This window comes from Trachurus trachurus (assembly GCF_905171665.1).
Source record: "Trachurus trachurus genome assembly, chromosome: 14".
NCBI lineage: Eukaryota > Metazoa > Chordata > Actinopteri > Carangiformes > Carangidae > Trachurus > Trachurus trachurus.
Genome location: NC_139903.1, coordinates 9,218,752 through 9,243,262, shown reverse-complemented (window position 1 = coordinate 9,243,262; position 24,511 = coordinate 9,218,752). Strand labels below are relative to the sequence as shown.

General features: G+C 41.2%; 1 protein-coding gene across 1 annotated transcript in view; it reads right to left on the bottom strand.

Annotated features, from left to right (window-relative positions):
- uvrag (UV radiation resistance associated gene) overlaps positions 1-24,511 on the bottom strand; it is a 95,377-nt gene that overhangs the window by 56,547 nt on the left and 14,319 nt on the right. Inside the window, exons 7-12 of the mRNA XM_083985925.1 lie at positions 21,238-21,343; positions 15,752-15,878; positions 7,602-7,686; positions 3,776-3,863; positions 3,269-3,329; positions 8-173 (exon numbers count right to left, since the gene is read on the bottom strand). Of these exons, the coding sequence (XP_083842051.1) occupies positions 8-173; positions 3,269-3,329; positions 3,776-3,863; positions 7,602-7,686; positions 15,752-15,878; positions 21,238-21,343 (633 nt within the window). The remainder of the gene's footprint in view (positions 1-7; positions 174-3,268; positions 3,330-3,775; positions 3,864-7,601; positions 7,687-15,751; positions 15,879-21,237; positions 21,344-24,511) is intronic.

Genomic DNA, 24,511 nt, shown 5'->3' with positions numbered 1-24,511 from the left:
CACTTACTCTCTCTCCTTCTCGGTAAGCCTGTCAGTGATGGTGTCCTTGATGGAGGAGCGTGAACCTTTGTGGATCACTGGATATCTCAGAGGGATCTGAAGGAAGCACGAGATCATCAGAACCAGGTGCGATGTGTAACCCAGGGCGACTGCCACGCTCCCATCATCCTTTGCTGCAGGAAACAAAGCCAAAAAAAAAAAAAGCAGCTCCAGTCAGTCACACATTTGATAGAGTTTTGTTCACCAGAAACAATGTGAATGGCGACGAACACGCTTAACACAAAAGTCTGCCAGCTTGTAATCGAATGTAAATTAAATTCAAATTGGCAATGGAATTTTTAATTACCCTGACCCAGTATTTTATCATATCAAAACCTTCAAAGCTTTTTGTTTGGAGCGTACTTTCATTACAAAATAAATGGTGTTTATATACACCATGTTCCCATCTTGTGAATCCAAACAAAAATGTGTAAACATCCAACCAGAAATAGCTCGGTATCAAAGTACTCACAGGAGGAAAAGCCGTTACATTCAGTGTTTTGAATGTGATATAAAATGTGGCAAAGCATATATAGAGGCGGAAACATTGGCTGCAGTTGGATACCCAATTTCTTTTCTTGATATGTGCTTGAGAAGCAAAAGCATCACGTATAAGTATCCCCTCGGAGCCCAAATAACTTGAAGGGTGGAAAACTGGATGCCTGCTCTGTGAACATTTTCTGACAGGGAAAGAAACGGCAAACCATCTCACTTTAAGCACTAGAAATGGTTTCAAGACAACGCGCTAAGTGGTTTCACATTCTCAAACAGCAGCAGGACACTGCTCCAGGCAAAGACTTAGTATCACCGTGGTTTCTATCTTAATGCTTTGAAAAAATAAACCATGGCAGTGGTGAGCGCTGGACTCCTTGCATCATAGTGCGTTACACAAAAAGCCTGCTTTCTATCAATCTTCTTGTTGTTTTTTTTATTGCACGGCTATTATTTCACCCATGTTATACAGTATGCCTTTTAGATGATTTTATTTGTTTTTATGTCATTTTATGTCTTATGAAAGATGTTGTGTCTTTATTTCTGATGCTTTTATTTATTCATTCATCTGTACAGCACTTTGGTCCAATATGGATGTTTTAAAGTGCTCAACAAATAAAGTTGGATTGGATTCTTCCTGATTTTCCCTCCGTAGCAGCTGAAGTACCTGAGGTGAACGGCTTCCTGACCTCTAGTGCTTTAGGATGATGTGTCACACTAACGGGGATATTAGGTCAACTAAAGGACAGGCCACAATGAAGGACACCTTAGGGTGCAACTGGAGACTGTTGATACCTGGTTCAGCCGGAGCTGACAAGGTAGGCTTAGTTTAAATGTAAAACATAGATGGGCGTCAGTGCCACCCTGCTCCACTTTGACCTGCAGTGGGATTAAAACTCCAACTAACTCTGACCCTGGTCTCTAATGTGGAACATCCTCTCCTTCAGGCCTTTCTTAAACTGACTTTGACACCCATGCAGACAGTTCTGGACTTGAACAGGCTCCTCTCTGAGGGAGACCTCACACAAATGAGAGCAGGGGGTCAGCGATGGGGTAAAATGGAGGGGTGTAAAAAAAAACGCATGCGTCTCCATGCTTTCTTCCTTTCATCTCTACATATACAGGCCTTTGCATGATGTCTGATGGTCACAGCTGTTAGAAGAGTGAATATTAATTTGGAATTGCAATACACAAAAACCACAAGCCACCCCAAAAAAAGGGTGGAGGGGCATTATATGGGGAGAAGGGAGTTAGCAGTAAATGCATTCGGATGGTCTCTGTTAGCCCTGTTAGCTGCTGCCACAGCACATGCTAAGTCATTTACTCACTGCTACGTGTCCACCTATGCAGGACTGGCAGGCAGAAGCAGACACAGGTCTCCACCTTATGGGAACAAGTGATCGCTGCAAACACAAACGGGGCTGGCTGTCACTTCTACTGAGCAGCTTCTGTGCTCTTATAAAAGACGTTAACAGGTGGAGTGTGACAGCGGGGAGCGGAGGAGATCGGGACTGGTATTTTTGAATTATGGTGTTCAGAGGCTCTGCTCTGTCTCACCAGCTGTGGGGAAGGAATAGAAGGGGAGCTTGAGAAAGTCGGGTGGACAGTGAGGGGTGTGTTGTGTTCTCGGTATAAGACAAGTGCTGCCGACCAAAGCTAATCATTCATTACCCATTCAGTCAGTCCCCCCCCCCCCCCCCCCCCTCAATTCATCTGGGCAACTGAGAAGTCATTAAGTCATCAAGTTTTCCTTGCTATGACAGCAAATCCCATCCATCACGACACATACAGCGTGACCTTTGCTCTAACCTACTCCCCCCCTAGAAAACGATAACAAGGGCTTTGTGCTGTAACAGCCTGCTGACAAAACCTTTTTTTTTTTTTTCTTAAATGTTCTGTTCCCAAATACTGTGTCTTTGATATCCAAGCATGTGGTTTTTGTGGCTGTCTCGCTGGGGTGGTGGAACCAGAGAGTTCTGACAAGACTCTCTAAGACTGTGGTGGTGCTGAGCAAATCCTCCATCAGCGGCCAACAAGAGATCAGAAAGGCCAAGTGTTCCAAAAAACAGAAGAATGCAACCAAGCCTCCACACAGGGCTCTAAACGCCAGACTTTTCCCATATTCTTTTTTATCCTCCTTTTTTATTTATTTGATTTGTTTTTTTTTACAAGTTCGATCAGTGTGCAACCATCCTCATCACTGTCAGCACCTTGCGTTAAAGTATCAGTCGTTTCTTTTTACTGCACCGATGAAAAAAGTTGGATTCGAGTTAATGTCAAAGGAGAAAAATAAATAAAATGCACCAAGCAAACATTGTGTGTCACGGACTCATTTCACATATTTGAGGAAAAATGTCACGTCTAGGTAAACAGTGAATTTGGATGTATAGAATTAGCCAGAATAAAGAAGGTTGTCATTGTCAACCTGTCCCAGCTAGTAAAACTAAAACTGACTCGCTATTAAAGATACAATTATGTCATTATGTATTTTATTTATTAAAATGACACACCAGTAATTATATACACATGCAATACTATAATTGCCATCTACAGTAGCCAAAATGATGAGATCATAGATACAATCATAGATACTGTAACTATGAGATCATTTGCCATCAAATGGTAAAATGTTTAATTGCATTAAATCTAAGACGAAACAGTTGTTCTGCATGCCTTACCGCTGCTTATCCTCGCGTAACCCTGAAACACACACACAGCTTTGCAAATGATGAATTACCTTGAAAGTCTTCGGAGTTTGGCAGCTTCACTCCACAGATGACATAATCTGACTGATTAGCCTGTGGATTTAAATACAAGGTTTCATATTAAAGATGATCAGACAGCAGAAACAGATGGAGACAAGATGAAACACTGCATGGGACAGAGCGTCAGCTTTGCTGCTGACAAAGGAACTCACTTTAAATCATCATTCAGTGAGTGCCGAGTGGTGTCAGAATTTAAAATATTTAGCTTTGTGTGCCAACGGTTTGAGAAAACTGACCAACTGTAACTGTCAGAGAAGCATGTTAAATGGAGACATGAAGATTTCAGTTGATCTTCTGCGGTGACACTGACATTCAGAATTAGACATTACTATGGAATAAAAACGAGTGCTGTTACACACATGAGTATCTGCAGCACCATGTCTGCTTTATCAAAGCCCGGGTTGTGTAACCAGATAATTTGATGCAGTTGCCCTGTCAACAATGTGTTGTGCAGCAGGGTACCATCACGTCCAACTCACCACATCAATGGGGTAGATGTAGGAAAGCTCAGAGAGGAGCTGCCGACAGCGGAAGGTAAGCTGGGCGTTGGACTTGAGAAACTGCTCTCTGGAGGAAGACAAAACCAGACACAAGGAGGACACAATGAGACAAAAAAAAGCTGCAATTTCGGAGCGCTGGACATAGGGAGTGGTAGGGCAAAGGAGAAAGGAGAGAAAGTGCAGGGATGAGATCGTAGAGGAAGGAGCGTAGCTGGAAAGCAGTAGAACTCATCCAGGCTAGTTACAGCTCCACCGGGACCATCTGTAAGGCTCCAAGGTAATTAAACATACAGGAAATATGACAGATTAATGACGACCAGAGCTGATAGTTCATGTACGCTGTATAATTTTGTGTGATAGCAGGTTAATGTCGGTCTAAGCTAAGGCTGGTCTGCTTTTTGTCCAGGGCACTCCTGCATGAGAGCTAATTGTCTCAGCAGCAGTGAATGGTATCGAGTTTAACTGTTAAAAAAACACACACAACTACCAAATTACATGCTATTTTGTATCTTTAGCAGGACAGTCCCAGTTAGCTTCACTGAGCCCCGGCTTATCACATTATCAAAACAGGCTGGAGACATTCAGCAATTATGACCTGGGAGTGGGGAAGTCTCTGTGTTTGTCCTTGTGCTTTTCACTGTCAACTGTGGTTCGACCTGAGCCAGGGAACAGTGGGTGAAGGTGAATACATGTTGCCTTTGCCAGAATAAAATATTTCTTTGAACAAGACAGCAAAAAAACGGCAAAAAAAAACAGCAAAACTAGATAATGCATTTCCTGAAGGAAATACGAGTGAATGCTGAAAGCTGGAATAAGTTGAATAAATTGTTGAAACAATGCTGAATTAAGTGAAGAAACCGCTGAAGCAATCTTGAAAAGATGAAACAATATCTGAAGAGTAAAAGTAAAACATGTAAGAAGGAGGCTGTATGAAAAGTTGGGAATTACTTGAATTGTTGAAGATCTGAGGTGAATATGTATGTTGCCTTTGCCAGAATAAAATATTTATTTGAACAAGACAGCAAAGACGAAACAAAAAAAAAGCAAAATAAATAACATTGACATTTCTTATTGCTGCCAAAATTAAAAACCAGAACAACACGTTGCAAAATACCAGCATAAACAGTCTGGGGGGAAAAAAAGAACTTTTAGAAGACTGTTAAAGCAGATATCAGCTTCACGGCCGTTTCGGCTAATGCTGCGTTCAAGGCAGGCTTTTGAAACCGTAAGTTACAGCTTCAAGTCACAACTACGACTTGGTAGCGTTCCAGGTAACCCGTAGCTCGTGTTTTTACCATCCTGTTGTCTGTGAAAGTTCCCTATAACGGCCACTCGTAACTTCCGACCCGTGAACTCGTAGCAGATCGAACTGGTATGACTTCACAGGAAGGAAAAACACAAAGTACGAGTTTCTTTGAACGCACCATGAGTTAGCAGCCCCCGCCCTTGTCAGGCATCAATTGGTCCTCGTGCTACGTCACCACATTCACGCGCATCCCTTGGCTGCACACACAGCCCTTCATGCCGTTCTCTCTCCTCATTGGATAACACTTGTATCCCACAAGGAAAATTTTCTCCTCGGGTTACAGCAGAGCAGAGTGACGGAGAGACTCGTGTTTAGGCTGAAATACTTCATGTAAGTGATTGCTGACGGAAAATAGGACTATTTAGGACTTATATTAACAAAAACATTCCACTGATATCTGCTTTAAGGAGAAAATAATACATTTTACTAATTTCCCCTGCACAAAAATCTATTCCATGTAGAAACTCTCTGTGCTGTATTAAAATCATTTTGCCTGCTCATGTAAATGGATGTAAATGGATGGCTCTGTGGTAGAGACAGCTCGATATATTCATTACAACGTTACTGACTGTTTATGTAGTATGGAGTACGAGTGTTTGAGTAACACAGCAACATCCCCTGGTTTGAAAAGTTGAAAACAAGCATGACTAACTGCTGTGGTTGGCTGCTCTTTGTGTGCATGTATGTGTGGGTGTGCATTTGAGAGAGAGAGTGTGTGAGTGCATCTCCCTCTCCACCTCTCTGGGTGTCCTGTACAGTACTTACGCCATGACTTGTGGGTAATAGTCCATCATTTCATGCGGATGAAAAGAGTTTTCAAGGGAAAATGGTTATTGAATGTGATGTATCCTCCCCTCTATGCTCTTTGCCTTTGACAGGAATTTCCTATGTGGCCTTGTCTGTGGTTAGCAGTCTCTTATCATTAGCCTTTCCTTGTGTGTGGCTGTGCTTTGTATGGGTCAGAGGGGAGAAAGATTGGTGTGACAGCGTGACCTGTCTATACATATGTAGATGGATACGTGCTAATAAATGTTTCTACCGTTCTTAATGCTTCTATAGCTTTGTGTTATTCTACATATTAGCTGGCATATGAAAGAAAAATATATAGATTATTTATCTCAAAGTGCTGAATTAAGTCAATCTATGAATCAGAAACAGATATGACAGTGCTATGCTATCCATCTTCTCAACCTCTCTTAGAAAATGTAATAATGTTGTTAGGTTCATGTCTTTTGTTTATGATAAATGAAGCAGCATTTTAATCTTATAGCTGGTTGAGATGGAGTTTATTTAACTACCATTCAAGTAGTGTAGTGAAATGGTAAAGAGAAGTTGTTTCCTAATCATTCAAAGTGCTAAACTGATGTAGTGTGGTGCCAAAACTTTTGCCCTGGATACATTTACTGTATCTTTACTTACCCAATTCTCAATAAAAGTGACCCTGCATGATTTTTCTTTAATATTGGTTTCATGAAAAGGCCTTTCACCTCAAAAATCAACACAATCTGAGGGGGGGGTGATATTAACTGGGACAAAAGAAGAAAAAAACTATTTTTGGAATTTGATCTGACCTGCAGCAGTCTGAGAAGATTAGAAGAAAACATGTACAACCCCTAACAGCGCATGTGTATTCATATATTATACTCATGTGACAAGGAGCCCAAGTTTGTATTTTAATTTTTAACAATTCATAATATTTTAACAACATATATAAGTTTATCATTTTCTTTTATGGGAAAAAAGTAACTAAACTCTACAATTCTTGCCTGTGAATTTCAAGTTACACATACAGTACAGTACCGAGTCCTGTTCAGCCAATATGCCAAAAAGTGTACTGAAAACAAAAATAGATGTACTACTTATGATAATGGTTTGATTTGATTCGATTTCACACTCATTTTCTGAGTGTGTGAATATCAAATGAGATTTAGGAGAAAAGGTTCAGTTTGAGCTTGAACAACCTTTCCTAACTTCCTCCAAATGAAGTTTAATTAAAACAAAGAAATTCTTCCATGAAAAACACCAACGACTCAGACGTTTTCCAAGGAATTGATGTTAGGCAGATGCACAGCTGTCTGTATTAATTTCCTGTTTGCGGGGTATCTTTGCCCCCGCTGGCCTTCCTGGGGCTCCGGTTTACCCTCTCTCACTGCCAGGTACTTCTCAGATAAACAGAGCCGTGTCCAGGGTCGGCAACCTCCACACACGTCTCCCCACGGGCCAAGGCAAACACAGGCCAATAGGTTTTTTAGCACGATGTGCAAATTCGGAGAACACATAAATATAGGCAGCGCCAGCCGCAAAAACATCCCCTTGTTTTGAAAGAGCAAGGTGGGAGGCAGGGTGCAGGGTGTAATCTCATCGTTGAGAGTCGAACACAACAACAGCGCAACACACTGGGTCACATCATGCAGCGAGCCCTCGGCGAAGATAAATACATTTAAAAATGTGTTTTCTGTGCAGAAATACAGCAACAGCTAATGACAGGTTCACACATACCTCTTGGCTGTACATTCCTTCTGCAGCTTGGTTAAGGATTCTTTCTCCTCCTTCAGACACTCATGCTGAGCGGAGAACGCTTCCTCTGACAGATAGAAAGAAAAAAAAGGGAAATTATCGGGTGTGAGTTCTGATCTACGATGTCTGAACAGCCAGGTGGGCTTGTGTTTTGTTGGCTGTCATCCACGGTTTAAAATTTGAGGGAGATCAAACAGTTCCTTTGATGAGGCCAAAACCATTTCCTTCTGACACCACATAAAACTAAACAACATATGTATGCAAATTACAGGATTTGTCAGACTCTAAATACAGAGATGGGCAAATAAATAAAATCAGACAGATAAGAGACAGTGATGATACAGCTTGTAGACATTATGCAACCGCAATGCTGGCAAGCTCACAATAACGCAGTGTTATTGCGAGAAAGAAACAAAATAGATTTTAGGACTGTAAGAGAATATTTCTCTAATCTGTCTTCTCATACAGCGTCACATGTGGTGGGATGGCAGGCGAACGCAACGGAAATATGCCTAATGGTTCCATATGAGTAACATTTCACTATTTAATGCATATTAACATACTACAAACACATGTGTAATATAATGTAAGAATTATGTTTTCAGTTTCTAGTTTAAGTTTCTTCTTTTTGTCCAACAAATATTACAAATGATCCCCATTATAAGTAAAGAGAGTAAGTAGACAAATCAAACTTAAACCACATGCTTATATTACTCTGCTGTATTTTTCCACACACTGAAGAATGAACAGAAGAAAGTGTTTGTTCGTTATCATTATTGATTAAAGAAGTGAGAAGTAAATGAAACTATTGTATTTGACTTGTCATAATTACTTAAAAATTTGTATTTGGAAATAAAATTCTGAGGGAACATGGAGCTGACCATCAGGTGCAACGGCTAAAGGACTGTTGCTGTACAATCAAATTGTGGTGGTGATGAAGACAGAGCCAAAAATCACATATGCTTTATGTCCATATTATGAATATAAACACTGGTAATGAGGTTTATCCCCAAGGCTGCCGGCTTCACTCTGTGTGACACGGGGAACAACACGGCCATGCAGGAGGTTAGGACGTTAGGAGTCAAGTCACTGCTGCTCCACAGCCAAATGATGATAAAGTTATTTTTAAAGTGCCTCCATTTAAAAAGTGGGAAAAATCTGAGTTTTTTCTTTCATTTCGATACAGATGTTTGCTTCATACTGATTCCTGGTATGGGTATATTATCAAAAGGACTTAAAATATGCTGAAATTAAAGAACAACTTTATGTTTGCAGATGTGGAATGAAATAAATACTGTAAATGACAAGATTTCCCATGATATTGAAGTGTTTCAGTGCCTCCTATTGTCCATTTCCGATCAAACACCATTGCAAAAGCCAGCAATAACAAGAAGAAGCAGAGATATCCATTGTCAGGAAAACTAAACACATTCAGTGTTAAGCAACAAGCTACAAAACTAAACTCAGGAACCAATGACAGAACCAACCAGCTCATTTTCAGATGATTCTTTTTTTTTTTTTTTTCAAATTCCAGATCACCTCTCACAAATCAATCTTTTTGTTTACCTGCATTCCCCTATTTAAAGTAAAAATGAAAACCATTTCAATATCTATGGTGTGTCAGGGTGCTGGGAGTAGACCAATTCAGTGATTGAAGTTCTAAGCAAGACTGAGATCCATCCACACACACACACACACACACTCAAGTGGGATGATAACAGGTGGCATATAAGTAAGATCATCGAATTACAGTTGTGATCAGATGAGATGGACGAAAGGACCTGCTTCTTATCACATACTTCCACTGACGTCCATACTGTGCTGCTGAAACTGACATCATAAAGGTGAACAGACAGTTCTGAAGATAAAGGGAAGGAAAAAAATAGAGGTACTCAGAAGCATCTCCATCAGATTAACGTAGAAGACAGATAGTGTCAGACTGAGATCGCCTCACGCTGTGAGTGATGACATGAAAATATTTTAACACTGACTACGTGGGCCTGTATTGCAGTCTTGCTTTCATGTAATGCCCAGCTATGTCCTATCTGTTTTCTATCCATCCATTTTTTTTTCATCATCCTCTCATCCCTCTGACCTGTTCCATTTTGCATCGCCATATCAACATCATCAAAGACAAACTGCAGCCAATAACACGGCAGCGTGGTGGACACGACATGTGGTTGTTTGATGTGTGTGTTGACGTCCATGGTAAACATGAACGGTGCATTTAGGATATTAAATCTGGAAACGATTCCTAATGTGACAAGGCTATAAAATGCAAAAAAAAAAACAGTAAATCAATAAATAATAAATCATGCACTGAGCTCGTTTTAGTTTTCTAATTTCAGGAAAAAGACAGTGTACAGTAACTTCCCTCACTTTCGCAGATCCAGCTGCAAAGTCTACAACCACAATGCCAGAGAACATTAAAGATTTAGTTCAACATTTTGGCAAATTGGCCCATTGCATAACAGAACGTTACGAGACAGAGTTGTTTTCGAGGTAAATACAGAGACTGCTTGCTGAAAAACTGTCCCTGAAGGCAACGTGCATCAGCGGTTTTGCACAAATTTACCTCTAAAACAACTCTGTCTGGTAACGTTCTGTTATTATCTCATAGCGTGGTGAATGTGCAGGTCACAACTTGTCCACCAGAGCGTTTTGGAGTTGTTGGATTGTGTATTTGATGAGTTTGATGAGGGAAACCAAGAAATCCCATGAGCCTCCGTAGCGTATCTCTGAGCAGCTCACAGCTCTGCTTCACCATTCTAAAAATAGCTTGCACTGACAATTAAAGGTAGCAAACCTACTGCTATGGGCCAATTTGCCAAAATGTTGAACTATCCCTTTAAAAGTTTTAAAGAGCAAAAGCTATTAAGCTGCCCGTTTTATTTTTATTTTCCCTATGGGGTGTTTTAGGTGGCCAACTTGTGGATATCTCAATGTTGCTCTGTAAAATAAAGTTTGCTATGACATAGTGAATTTTATCAATTCAAAGCAATATCATCACCAGCAATTAAATGAACTTAATTCATTTCAACAAAATACATCACACTGGTGTCTGGAGGAGAAAATGCATCATGGAATCATGGATGTATAAAAATGTTTAGGAGGCCTTAAAAAACGCTTCATGCTGGAAAACGACTGTAAAGAACATATATTTGTTTCCAACTAAAACATTATTACCACCTTGTTTTCCAGCCACGGCTCTACACGCTTTATATGCACTGTAACATAAAGACTGAATGGGATGGCGGAGACGGAGAGTTAACAAAAAAAGACAGGCAATATGTAGAAAGACATCATAGCGAGTCATTATTAGGCGGAGTGTCGGACTGTAGTACCTGTCAACACTTAACCATGAGTAAAGATGGCGATCAGCTGCTGGTAAAGGAGCCCTAATGATGATAGCTTCAATATGAGACCTTTTCTCTAAGGTGACAAATACCTCCACACACCACACCTTCGCTAAACTGTGTTCCTTACACTTGAGAAACCCAACCACTGACATTTATTGCTCGGGAGCCCTGGCGGTGTTACAGAGCGTGAGAATAACTACCGTTACTAAGTACAATAAACGCCGTTCACAGACTTGATTTATGTCATCTGCTCAAGGTGGAGGGAGGGGAAATTAGACGGGAGGAAATTGTGACAAGAGTGTGACCCCCACCAAAAGCAAACCCATTACACCCCGGGGCCAGGAAAAAGACAGATTTTTTAGTTTTAAATTCACAGCTGTAAAAAAAAAAAAAAAAAAAAAAAATGGTGGTCATGCTCATATGCCCTCTGTTACGGTTTGTGTGAAAGTATGTGTTCTTTTGCAGTGGAGAAAAACAACAGTATTTCTACACCCCTGCTATGATTTCGCTGCCATTACTGTAAATCAGCGGGCACTGAACAGCCCGTCGTTAACCTGTCATCAGGATGATATCGACCGCTGAGATTTTTCAGCGCTTATTATGCGAACGCTGTCCAGGGTGGTGAAGATGAAACACATGAAACACATGAACAAAGATGAACACAAAACAGGCATCAGCAAGTCTGCACTGCACTGCAGCAACCGTCTAATAGTTACTTAAAAAATAACACAAAAACAGATACCAAACTTTCATCTCATCTTTATCTTTTACTACATAGACGCACACACCTGTGGATCTCTACTGTACTGTAGTATGTCTGGCGTTTTGTTTTGAGAGAGGCCCGTTTTCTGGGAATAACGGGGCTGATAAGAGCTATTTGCTAATGGGCCCCATGGCTGTGTGAGAGATGAGAGGACCACACAGCCAGGTACAGATGACATCCGAAAGAGCGTGACTAAGAAAGGAGATTAAGTCCATACGAGACGAGATGCCCTCTGGGGATGTATTGCATAGCGATGCACTTACACATACTGTTAAACTGTCAATAAAACTTACTTTGAAACCTGTGTCTAATAAGAGCTGCAATGTGTGAAAAGCCAACAAATTAAACACTTGCTTCTAATTGAATCAACATTGACATTAAATTGGTGTATAAATCATCAGTCCTTAGACCCTGTTAGTTAGTCTGTAAAACCATCTGTATTGAATACATGGGACTAATTTAGCTCCTTCCAAGCCTGTGAGGGAGAGGCAACGTTCAAAATGAAATTTAACCAAGATCTGATAAAATCATATGTGTCTCGAAAATGAAAGATGAGATCAGATGAAACAAACACACTGCGCTGCCAACCTAAATATAATCAGACAAAAAAATCAGCTGCTGTATGAAATACTGTAAACACCTGTCCTCAAGAGTATCCTGTCTGTAATGAATGCAGGGTTTTTTCCGATTGTGTAACAAATGAATGTGAGCAGGCTGATTAGAAAAGTTAAACAACAAGCTGGAAGTACAGTAAAGCTCCGCAGCATATGGTTTTTGGCTTTTGAGTTATGAGTCTGAGGGAGAGAAAAAAAATGACAAGATTTCAGCATTGCCCTGTTCAGCAACGCCACATCATTTCAATTTATCCCAAAATGGCTTTTTTCCCCTCTTTAACCAACTGAAGGAATTTTTCTTCTGTTTCTTAATAAGCACCTGTCCAGTCGGGGGGAAAAAGCTGTGAAAAAGCTGCAGAGAGGCAGAGCAGCAAATTCTTTTGTTTGGCTGCAGACGGAGCGCTGACAGGAAAAGAGGCAGAGGATTAACGGCTTTTTTTTTTTTTTTTTTAGAAATGCAGCACAAAAGAAATTCATCCCTACAACCCACTTAGTGCTGCATTTATGAGTGAGTGTGGCTGTCTGCATTCATGTGCAGACTTCGTACTAATTATTGACAATCCCCACCTCAGGTTGGTGGCTCAGTGAGGTGCCCTGCCCGCCGGACAAACAGCAAGTTGACCTTACAGATATGTACAAATCATCTGAGCTGCTTTAAAGAGGAGGAACTATGACGGTCCGGTCGCTTTTTCGCTGTTTTGCTAACCCTCATCCCGGCCATGTGCATTTGCTTACAACGAAGCCAGCGAGAAATCAATCAATAGAGCGGTGCATAACGTTTCATATCATATATGATGTTACAACGTGTATATTTGTGTAGTTTCATCTGTCATAAACAAGAGATTACGTGTTTGTGTCGCGGTGCGCAGAGAGGCGAGCTGGGACACCGGGGCGGCAGCGCTGATCTTGCAAGGTTGTTTTTCAGCCAAGAGATGCAATAAGTGACACACTAGGTGGAAGGAAGAGAGCCTCCATTCTCCCTCGTAACAAGTTAAGTCATTTATTAAACCATCAGAATTACTCCAAAGCTGTTTAATTGAGGTAAAAATGTAGCATAGTTAAGCTACAAATCCTGCGTAGTTCCTCTTTAAGACAAACACCAAATGTTTGTCTAATACATTTTGGAAAGCTGCACAGGAATAGGTTAACTGTACAAGACAGTAAACTCTGCTCAGCTCATTGTGAGTTTTTCTGACTACCATATTAAAACAACAGGATGTAAAACACAAAAAGCTGTTGGAAAAAGAGGAAACTTAAGGGGGAAATATATAATTCCTACCTCAATGTATTGTAATAAATGTAATTATAAATAATATATTTTATCATAACTAGTGCATTCATTCCTGGGATACAGTGACCTTGGCCCTTGACCATCTATCTCTAATCAGTTCCTCTTTCAGTCCAAGCAAACATTTGTGTCGTATTTGAGGGAATTGCCTGACTGTGCTCCTGAGTTCACACATTCACCTGAATGTGACAGACAGACAGACAACCTGCAAACATACAGTAATGCCTCTGGTCACAGCTGTCGCCAGCTCCGAGGCATAAACAACTGAGAAATTGTGTCCCAGCTCCCCCAAAACACTCTGAAACCACAATGTAACCACTTGTGTGCACTTACAATCATAAAAGCCAGACAGATACACGTAGCCTATGCGTATGGTGTGTTTGGGTTTTTATGTGTCTTTTACTTCCCCACGAGCAGGGAGCAGTAAAACACTCCTCGGCCTCTCAGACATCAGTCAAGAGCTGCAGACTTCACAGGGTTAAACTGGATGACATCACTGAACAAACACCGGCCTTTTAGAGGCCTGACACAGGCTGCAAAATCCACAGGAATGGCTCTATATACTGTACATGTGTGTGCATGTGTGTGTGTGTGTTGAGTGACTCCAATCCACTTGACTGTGAGTGTGACTGATGTTTCCTGTATGTGACCGGCTCTACTGTACTTCACAGTGAACAGTTAGTACAAGGGGCACAGTCTACCTGCTGCTGTCTGGCAGCGCTGAAATCTTAACGGAGGTGTTTTTTAAACTTTCCAGAATAACAAAACCACATACTGACCTGGTTCCCCAGTCTTTTTAATTATAAGAAAAAGCACGAACACTATTTCAAAAACTACATGTCTAGTCCACCAACTTTCTACTGAACGTCTCTTTAACTTGTCTTCTCCATCTGGCGAGTGGTGACACAGTAATGTGGAAAATGTGGAAATTGACAAAAAAAAACTATCGAGGATGTTGGGAAGGATTCTTAATTATACTGTAGAAAGATGTAAGATGGTGAGCAATATTATAAGGCAAAATGAAGGAATTTAGGTAATCCGCTTAATTCAATAAGTCATAACCAGAGGAATGTAGCGTATTATTCTAACTCAAAATGAAAAATATCCTGCTTAGTCCCGTGCTTTCTGTTATGTAGACAAAATGATGGTCCAACTATGTCAAAACAACATCCTCTGTTCACTTCACAATTAGCAGCTGAAGCAGCCTTTTGTGGCTGATCAAGAAAGGAGGTAGCCTGACTCTCGCCAGACCCTTGTAGTTCCGCAAAGCTCCACCAGAGGCGCTACGCTCAGCTTCACACAAGGGTCTGGACTCGAGGCCAATGCAAACTTCTTCCCCGGAGCAAAAAATAATGAACCAATCAGGATCGCCGGGCGGGACTTTCTGAGGTGTGACGTAGCGCTGAAGCGACTGTTTGAGTCAAACAACAATGGCGGCTCGCAGTGAGTGGCTGAAGTAGCACGTCATTCAAGATAACGGACAAGTGGTTTATCCAATCACATACAAGATTTTTTTACAAGGCCCCGCCTTCTGAAATGAATCGCCTATGGAGCAGTCCCAGACCCTTGTGTGGAGCTCAGCGTAGCTTTGCGGAACTACAAGGGTCTGGCGAGAGTCAGGCTAGAAAGGAGGTGGTGACTTGGTGAAACTCGCTGCTGACAACATCATGACAGTAAGATAAAGGACGAGAAAACGAGCTACAGAAGGACTCACTGATCATGTCGTGTGATTATTTTGCAACACGACATGTTGAGAGCTTTTTATTGCTATTGGCATCAGAGTGTGACCGATTTAAGTCTTGCAATACTTTGGAGGGTAAAAACACTGATTCAGTGCACCTGTCTGTCTGTGTTGCATTGATATTGTTGGCTCAGTTGCACTTGTTTGCTGATGCAGCAAAATGGAATTGTGTATTATTATGATATTATCTTGTTAAGGCTGAAAAAGCTGAATATTTTGCTTTAAAACTCATCTACAGATTCTTCCATCTTCACATGGCATCTTCCAAACTACAACTATTAAAAGTGTCATGTTGTGTGGTGCACAGAGAACAATGGAAGTTTAATTTGGGTGTTCATTTGTCGTAATGGGCTCTCATTTGTTTTACCTTTCTTCTGAAGCTGTGCCCTCTCCTTCTGCCGCAGGTCTATCTCCCTGCCAAGCGCCTTCCTCTGCCGCTGCAGCTCGCTGCGCAGCACGGCGATACGCAGCTGCATGCACTCCCGCTCCTTCTTCTGCTCAGAGCAAACACAGGACAACACAGATATTGAGAGAAAACAGACAAAGAGGATGAAGGAAAATATTTAGTATCTGGTAACAGCTATTTTGGTGTTTATTGCAGTTTAATAAGATCCCCAAATTCCTACTAGGTCCCCCAAAAACAGGCCATGTTTTTGAAGGCTGATCCCGTGTTGCTTTGATTTAATACGGATCTACTGAGCCAATACTCACCCTCACTAATCCAGAATCTACTGTCAACAACTAATGACCAGAAAGATGGAGGATGATTTAACTATCCAAAACATCTCACTGAGCCCCGAGATCAGCGTTGCTGGTGAAAAGGCTCAGTAATGAGCCGAAAGTCATGGGAATGGCTGGCCGTGAGTTGCCTAGTGTGGATTTCTGGCTGTAAGCAGCATGCAAGCAGATACTGAAAGAAGATGTGAGGAGAAGAGGCCGAGTGTCAAACCCGGTCTAGCGGTGACACCAAATACAAAGATTTGGTCAGGGGCAGCAAGACTAGAAGGTTTCATACACACCGACATTGCACACAGGTGTGTATTAAAGGGATAGTTCACCCAAAATTTAAATTTCACTCATTATCTACTCACCCCTATGTCGACTAAGGGCTGGGAGAATTTTCAGAGTCCTCCGTGGCTTCTCTGAGTTACGGGGGGGTCCGCGCAGCAGTATTTGTCCATATAATGGTTGTTAATGGATACCACTTTTCTTCGTCCAAAAAGACACACCAAAAAACATCCAAATACCTCCATAGTGCTCATCTGTAATGTCCCTCTTGTATTGAAGCCCCAACATGAGAAATTGTTCAGAATAAAATTAAATAAGTCTATATTTTAAGCTTGTTTGTAGCGGAAGCTCCCAGTGTCTCAGTTCACTGCTCTTCCTGTGTCAGACCGGCGGAACAATTTCTCATGTCGGGGCTTCAATAAAGAGGTACATTACAGACGATGAAAATTCTCCCAGCCCTTAGTCGACATGAGGGTGAGTAGATAATGAGTGAAATTTGAATTTTGGGTGAACTATCCCTTTAATAATCTTATTGTGGCATTTTGATTGTAATTTTCATCTAAGTCAGAGAGCTGCGTTCCATTCAGGTGTTGCAGCTGATGATGTGTTGAGAAGACATCGAATTGGGAAGGTGTTAACACATGGTGGCTGGAGAATGTAAATAAGCAACAATAAATGTGATAACAGTAGGGTGAGGAGTGGAGCTGGCAGAGAGCAAGTGTCACCTTTTACTAGAAAAAACTAGGACCTCATGGCATGTGATGCTGCCAGGTGAAGAGCACAAATAAGTGAATCATTCACAGATTGGCAATCGTACTTGTCCAAGAAATGTTTTCACATTTCTACCGCACAAACATAAATGACGCATTCAATGAGCACGTTATTTCATCAGCTCTCATGTATATTTCCTCCAACTGTCTCTGATCATAGTAAGCCTTGCTGGGCAAACAAATCTGAAATTCAGATCTTTTCATTGAAGCATCTTTTGAAAATCTTGAAGAGTTTAAGTCTCTTTGTTCTATTGATCCAAAAAAGGCGACTGGGGCTGATGACTTACAGCCAAAGCCAAGACTATTATTATTAGAGACTCCACTTTTAGATGAATGCTCTACTTATACTTTTAAATCAGACTCTGGTTACAGAAAGCATCCCTTACTTTTAGAGGACAGCCAGTGTCCTACCTTGCATATAGCAGGCAGTGTTCGTACTAAATTAACTATCGACCTGTTTCCAATCTATCACTTCTAGCTTAAGTTTTATTTAGAGGAACTGGTGAATGGTCGGGTAAGAACATTTTAACCTCAACATCCCATTTTAAAATCATATCCAATCAAGTTTTCATTTGGGGCACGCATAGTACTACTGAGACAGCAGCATCAAAAATCTTGAATGTTGCCTGTTCATTGATTAACAAGCAGGACTGTGTCAACTGTTCTATTGATTAATCAAAGGCTCTTGTATCGTTGATTAACAAGACTTTTATTGAAATGCTAAGAATCTATTGGATTTAGTGCAAAAATTGATTTTGCAATTCTCGAAGAACTGAAGCTGTTGTCACTGATGATTATCAGTCCAACTTTATGACTGGTAGCAAGGGTGTGCCACAGGCTTCTATTATAGGAACATTATTATTCACAATAACAGTGCAAAAGTTAAAATAAGAACAATTTATTTGGACAAAGTTGATGATATTTTATAAACAACAGGGCCCTCTACCACATGTTTATATCTGTGCTGCTGTACCGCAAATTGGTCAAAGTCAGTTAAAAAATACTGCCTTCTTTTTCTCTAAAAAACTGACCATGAAATTCACTGATGGGACATCAAGTGAAAGGACACCTGTTATAAATACCTGGGTTTCTGGCTTTATGACAAGCTGTGCTTCACTCTTCTGGTTCTACTTTTAAATCAAGGCAGTCAGGCATTCCTCCCTTAAGTTAAAAAATCATGACGGCTTTGGAAATCATCATCATTGTTTACTGTAGGAGAAAGTTGTGGCAATCATTGCGAGTGAGAAGAGAAAAACACTGCATTCTTTTTTATTCATAAAGCACTTCTAGGCAAACCTCATGATGACCTTGTGCATTAATTCTGTATCAATTTCAAATTGTGATCAGAGGCTGCAAAACCAAATTTGCTATACTTCTGAAGTAGCTATCGATTTAGTCCATTGTATTCTAGATTCTAATTAGAGAAACGATTCCCTTTTAATCAATTCCATTACTTTTAGACACACAAAGAGCAGTGTGAATGCCTAAGTATGCTTCATTTTAATTGATGTTGTCCGTTGTGTTGATGTCCTTGACCTGTTTGTTGTATAATTTGCTTAAGTATATGCTAACATTGTGTGTTTTTATCGTTTTATATGTTCTGTAATCAGGATGTAGTCGTACAAGAGAGCTTGCTCCAAATGGCCCTCCCCAGTTTAAGGGGTTATAACAACATGCAGACATGTGGACACACACACACTCTCAAACTCAAACACTGGTGCGAGACCACAATAAAGTCCATCAACTCCAGATGAGTATCTGTTTTTATCCATCTATATATCCACAACTTTCAACAGGCGTCTCTCGCACCACATGCTCCCTGACCAGCAGCAGCAGCATCAGAGTGCAGGTCATTAGTCAACATCCCTGCCTCTCTCTGCAGGGCGTCCCTTCATCAGGCTTCATGTCTCTATCTGGTAGAGAGAGGGGGAGAGCCTGCAGTTGGCCCACCATCTAATGAGGAACAGCACAAGGGATTCACAGACTGATGGACGTGAATGTGGTATACAGTAGATGAAGGGGATAGATCGGACGTTAACAGAACCATACAATGAAAAATGATAAGTTAGGATGAACAGATAGGGCGACTCCAAAACATCTAAAGAGTGATTTAAGAGCTGACATTTAAGAACTGTGTGGATGATGACAAACACTTGAGTGTGTTTGAACAGTTGGGAGAGTAAAACACAGCGATGCAATAGCAAACGACATGTATAATGGAGAGATGGAGGGGGCGGGGGGGAGATTCAGCCTTGTTATTCATCCTGCAGAGACTGTGGCATCTCTCACACGCATACACTTTGATAGTGATCATGGCCGGGATCTGAGGAAACACAGATATGCTTCTTCTTGAAGACTTCTGAGGGTTTTGTGGCGAAAACAGAGAGGGGTATCAGTCGCAGAGCGAGGACTGATAGAGCCTCCATCTCTGCAATGTGTCGTACCCTGATGCTTGCATGTTAAACCACCACCGGCTTTGGCACGAACCACGAGCCTCCTACACTTTCGCTGAGCGGCATAGTTGACAAGTGGGTCACAGCCATGTTGTGAGTCTGTGTGAGAGAGAGAGGGAGAGACTCTAACCCACCATCAGGGCCCGTCTGACTCCGACTGAACATCAAACAGCGGTGGGTCAGCTGAGTAAATAAGCAGCAGGCGTAGGGGGGAGCGCGTTATAACCCAGCACATTAATGGCAGAGTGTGGGTGAGAGGGTGAAAGGCCAGGCGCTGGGGCTGGTGGCCTCCACTCTGTCCTCCTTTGATCCGCGCTCACTATGACGCGCACAGAAGGATTGTACAGAGCTCTCCAAAGGCAAGGAGGGAAACCCTTAGAAGAGTCACACAATGCTCCACTCACTTCAACTTGCTGGGTTTTTACAGAAAGGTAGAGGACGAGGATTATGTGATTTATTAGCTGATGTGAGCTCTGAAAGGGGTTTTAATGAATGTTTCACTGAGGGGAAAATATCAGAGACAAGTTTTTGAAAGAGATCCTTTGTGGCAAAAGAATGGAGCCTCAATGTTTTTGTGGGAAGGCTAAAGAAGGCTATAGAGGAGCTGCTTTAATAGGTGGGGTGAAGTCTGGGGAAAGGAACAGAAAAAAAATGAGCCATATGAAAAGCTGGTTGAGAGCATGATGGAAAGCAACAGCTGTAACAGCTGTCTAAAGAGGCACTCAAAACCTTTAGATTTGGTATCTGTGCAAAAACACATACAGTAAAAAGCACAAAATCATCCCACCAAGCACAAAATGAATTTGGCCATGGAAGGTATGTTCTCATGTGACAAGAAAAAATGGCTTTTACTGAGACAAGTCTACCTGGAGGATAAAAACACCAAAGTGTCACCGCCTCGGGGCTTTTACTGTATAACAGCAGAAGAGAGAGGATGCTTTTGAAGCGAATGTTTACAATAAACACAATTTCTAACCTGGGATCAGGGCTCCGTTTTCACAGCTGTGTGGCTGCCAATTCCAAAAATGTTAAATATGCTTCCTTTGCTTTTTTTCTTTGTATCGCAGACGAGGATATGACAAGAGGTGGAAACATAAACACTGGGTTTTGCTCCAAATGTTATCAAATCGGAGGTGGGATGTTTCTCTTTCTTCACTTTTCAGTTGAGCCCATCAAAACAAAAAAAGATACAATGGCTGCTCCAAGGGTGAAATCATATGTCACATAACTTTACATTACAATTACACCTGGGGATTTGGGCGATACAAGTTTATAAATCCTGTTAAGTATTTGCCACAACACAAGTCTGCTGATGCTTATTATTGGAGTTGAAGTGCGAGGCCTCTTATCGCTGATCGCAGCAATTACCGCTCTCTTGTGTTAATGAATGTTCCTTGAAAACATCACATCACATCATTTGCACTTTCTCTTTGTATATTTTTCAAAAACATGAAATTCACTGCACTTTACTGTACATATTTTCTCTATATCATAAGCTGGTGAAACAACACCGACGACCACTGCTGCTAATTAAGAGCAAAGCTGCCTAAATATTGGCGATGACTTAAAGGTAAGTTGCTGACGCTTTCAAATCTGTTACTGGCGTTTTTTTCGGCGCTCACCCGTTCCGTGCAGGTCGCTGTCGTCCTCAGCTTTTCCTCGATCTCCTTTCCGATCTTCTGCACCGTGACTTGGGTCTGCTTGATGGCTCTCTGCGCTGTGTGAAGCCTGCAAGGAGGACGAAGAGAGAACGAAGCCATTATTGTCTGTATAACCACACGGTGGACCACAAGAACAATCCCATGTTGATACAGTGTCACTGTGGGGTCACTAAACTGACACTTGTTGAATGAAAACCGAGTGTCAGTGTTAAGACAACACCAGCAATTCATTTCTTTTTGTTTGGATGTTTACAGAAACTGTTTGGAAGGACTGTGATTGTCCTCATGTGGAGGAGAAGTCATTGTGCAGTGTGTTGCTCACGCATGTTTCTTTTTCTGATTTACTGAGGTTGATCTTTATTGTTGTCGCCTGACAACTGAGCCTTCAAAACTGTTACACTCAATGAGGAGTTTTGACATCAAACAAAATATGACAAAAACAATTTTGAGAACATTCCTAATAATAAAAAGCTTACAGTTAATTAGAAGAGACAGATCGAGTTATGAATAACCACAAACCACATCACAAACAAACACCACTGAAGTTTAAAAGTTTAATCATGATTATTTTCTAATAATCTAACCACAACATGAGATCAAAAGCCGTCTCAAAGGGACAAATACAACTCTCAGACCTACAATCAATTAAATGAAGCCACAAAGACGGGGGCCTATTCCCAAATTCTGTGTCTACTGAAATAAGGAACAGCTACATGAGTACACAAAGGACAAGGCAGCGCATTATCCACGCCATCAATCACAAGAGCAATTAACTTTTAAGTGAGTTTCAGAGTGCAGAGTGTGAAGGAATGTGTCTTTCTTTAAGTACTTATATTATTTAGATCACGTTTCCACACAGGTCATACTCTGGTCACTCTCTATATGCAAGAGATCATAGTTTATCTCTGGCGTGACTGTTAAGACGCAGCTGCCTGATCCCCACTGGCAGTTGCAAGAGCAACCAAGGTCATGAAGCAGAGCAACAGAGATAGGACAGACAGAGGCTCCGGTGTAACAACTAATCGCTATGACAAACAGTCGGACTCATCCTACACTTTCCGCATGATGTAAAAATTTCATCACCAGATAGTGTTCACAAGGCTTTGACATCCATCTACTGTCTAATTTGTTGCAGCCACATGGTAAAGGGCGACGTTTTCACATGCAACAACTCTTTCAAGGTGTCCACACGATGTTCACATATGGATCAACATTTTGACATGTCGTAAATATGGAGTAACGACTTACAGTAAATGTGGTGGTTTCCCCAAGAAGAAATCCTTCAGAATTGGGTGGCAACTTGTGTAAAGTTGTACAGTATTTGCTCATCTCTATTCCCCTTGGCCAATAAGGTTCAGCCTGAGACATCTGGGTCCCCCAATAACTCTTCCATTAGCTCACACGATTTCCATCGCACAGAGAGACAAAAACCCTTCCTATATAACCCATGGGACACCAACAACTCGTCAACAAAACAACAATCCCACATGGTATGGCGGTGGGAATGAACTGCAGAGGACGAACAAAAAGGCGGAACTGGGAATTAGCATTCACACTGTCAGATCTGCGTTAGATCATTCACCTTTTATGTCTCAATGGCATCCATATGTCATGATAGTCGTTGTGCACAGTAATAGGTACAGAATGGCTCAGCTGTCTGGGCCCTTGGTTTATGTTTTTTGTACCTCTGACAGTTTTTAAATGTGCATTATACCACCACAGGATTGGTGAACCACATCAGCCTGATAATTTCAAAAACCATCAGATGTGGTTAACGAGTGTTTAGTTCTGACAAGTTGTTACAACAACACCTGTTAAATTAGTGGTTTCCTGCTCTAGTGATGAACAAACATATTTCAAACCCCAAACATGCTGATACTGCATGTTGACAGTCTCTCTTTAATTTAAACTGAGACACTGCTATTTGCAAACCAGACACAGGAAGCTCACGTTCAGTTTTACCAAGTGTTAAGAGATACAGCTGTTGCTTTGTTTCTTTCTGCAGAACAGTTTATAAATGCTGACCCGCTAGTCTGTGATACAACAACTGAACCACTTTGAGTTCATAAGAGTGAAATTGGAGAGCATGATTATAGCAGAAAGAGAGAGAGGAGATTGTGGTTTGGGTCATGAGGGTGATGTGAATAGGGTTTTCCTTACATATGTGCTGCTTTGAGTCTTCAAGAAATTGCCTCCTGAGTGGATTTAGTGTAAGAGGCTCTTTTAAACACTCTCCCAGTTTGGTGGGGTCATTTTACAAATCCTAGGGAGGCTTTTTTGTTATGAAACTCACACAGTCATCTTTGGATATTATTGCCTCTCTCTGGCAGCCAACCCATATAAAAAAAACTAAAAAAAAAAAAAAACTTCTAAGACGACGTAAATAGATCTTTTGGGAGGAGTCTGACAGGAAGATCATTTTGTGTTTTTTGCCCTCGTTTTTAATCTGTCTGAGGTGACAGTGATAGCAGCTGAAGATAGTTTTTTGGAACATCAGGGCAAATCTGTTTTGACAGCTTCATCTGTTTAGGTGATTGCAGTGGGAGAACCTGATATGGCCTTTTCCCCCAGGTGAGAATAGTTATCTCCTCTTCCCTTTTCACGCATGTCTGCCCCCTTATCATTCCTTGAGACTTGGCCTAACGCCTGCCCATCAGGCTCTGTCACAACCTATGGACCAGTGGAGTGGGGCGGGGTGGTGGTGGGTGCAAATGGGACAACAGTTTAATCATTGGGCAACTGTACAGAGATTGCCCAGCGCTCACAAGCCATGACAACTTTCCTTTTTCCAATGCATGAGTGCTACTTAACAACTCCACCACGAAGGGATTTGCAGGAAGTTATGACTGAGGCTGTGCACTCAACCCCCCGATGGCGATAAACATCAGCAAAACAATAACATTTGTTCCTTTGACTGTGGCACAAGATCCTGCAGGGGTGTTGGATGAAACTTGTGCTTTTGAAATTTCAAGATATTTAGATAAACAGAAAGGCATCTTGAAGAGAATCTTGAATAGGGGCTTTTACCTAAAGTATAATCCAAAGAAAGGCAAGATCTTTTTAAATTTAATGGGAAAAAAAATTAATGAATGTCCAGTCTTTTCAAAACTCCTTTTACACTGCAAAAACTCAAAATCTTACCAAGAATATTTGTCTTATTTTTAGTCAAAATGTCATTTCTAGTCAAAAAAACATCTCATTATACTTGTTTTTAGACACTTTTTACTCCTTTCAA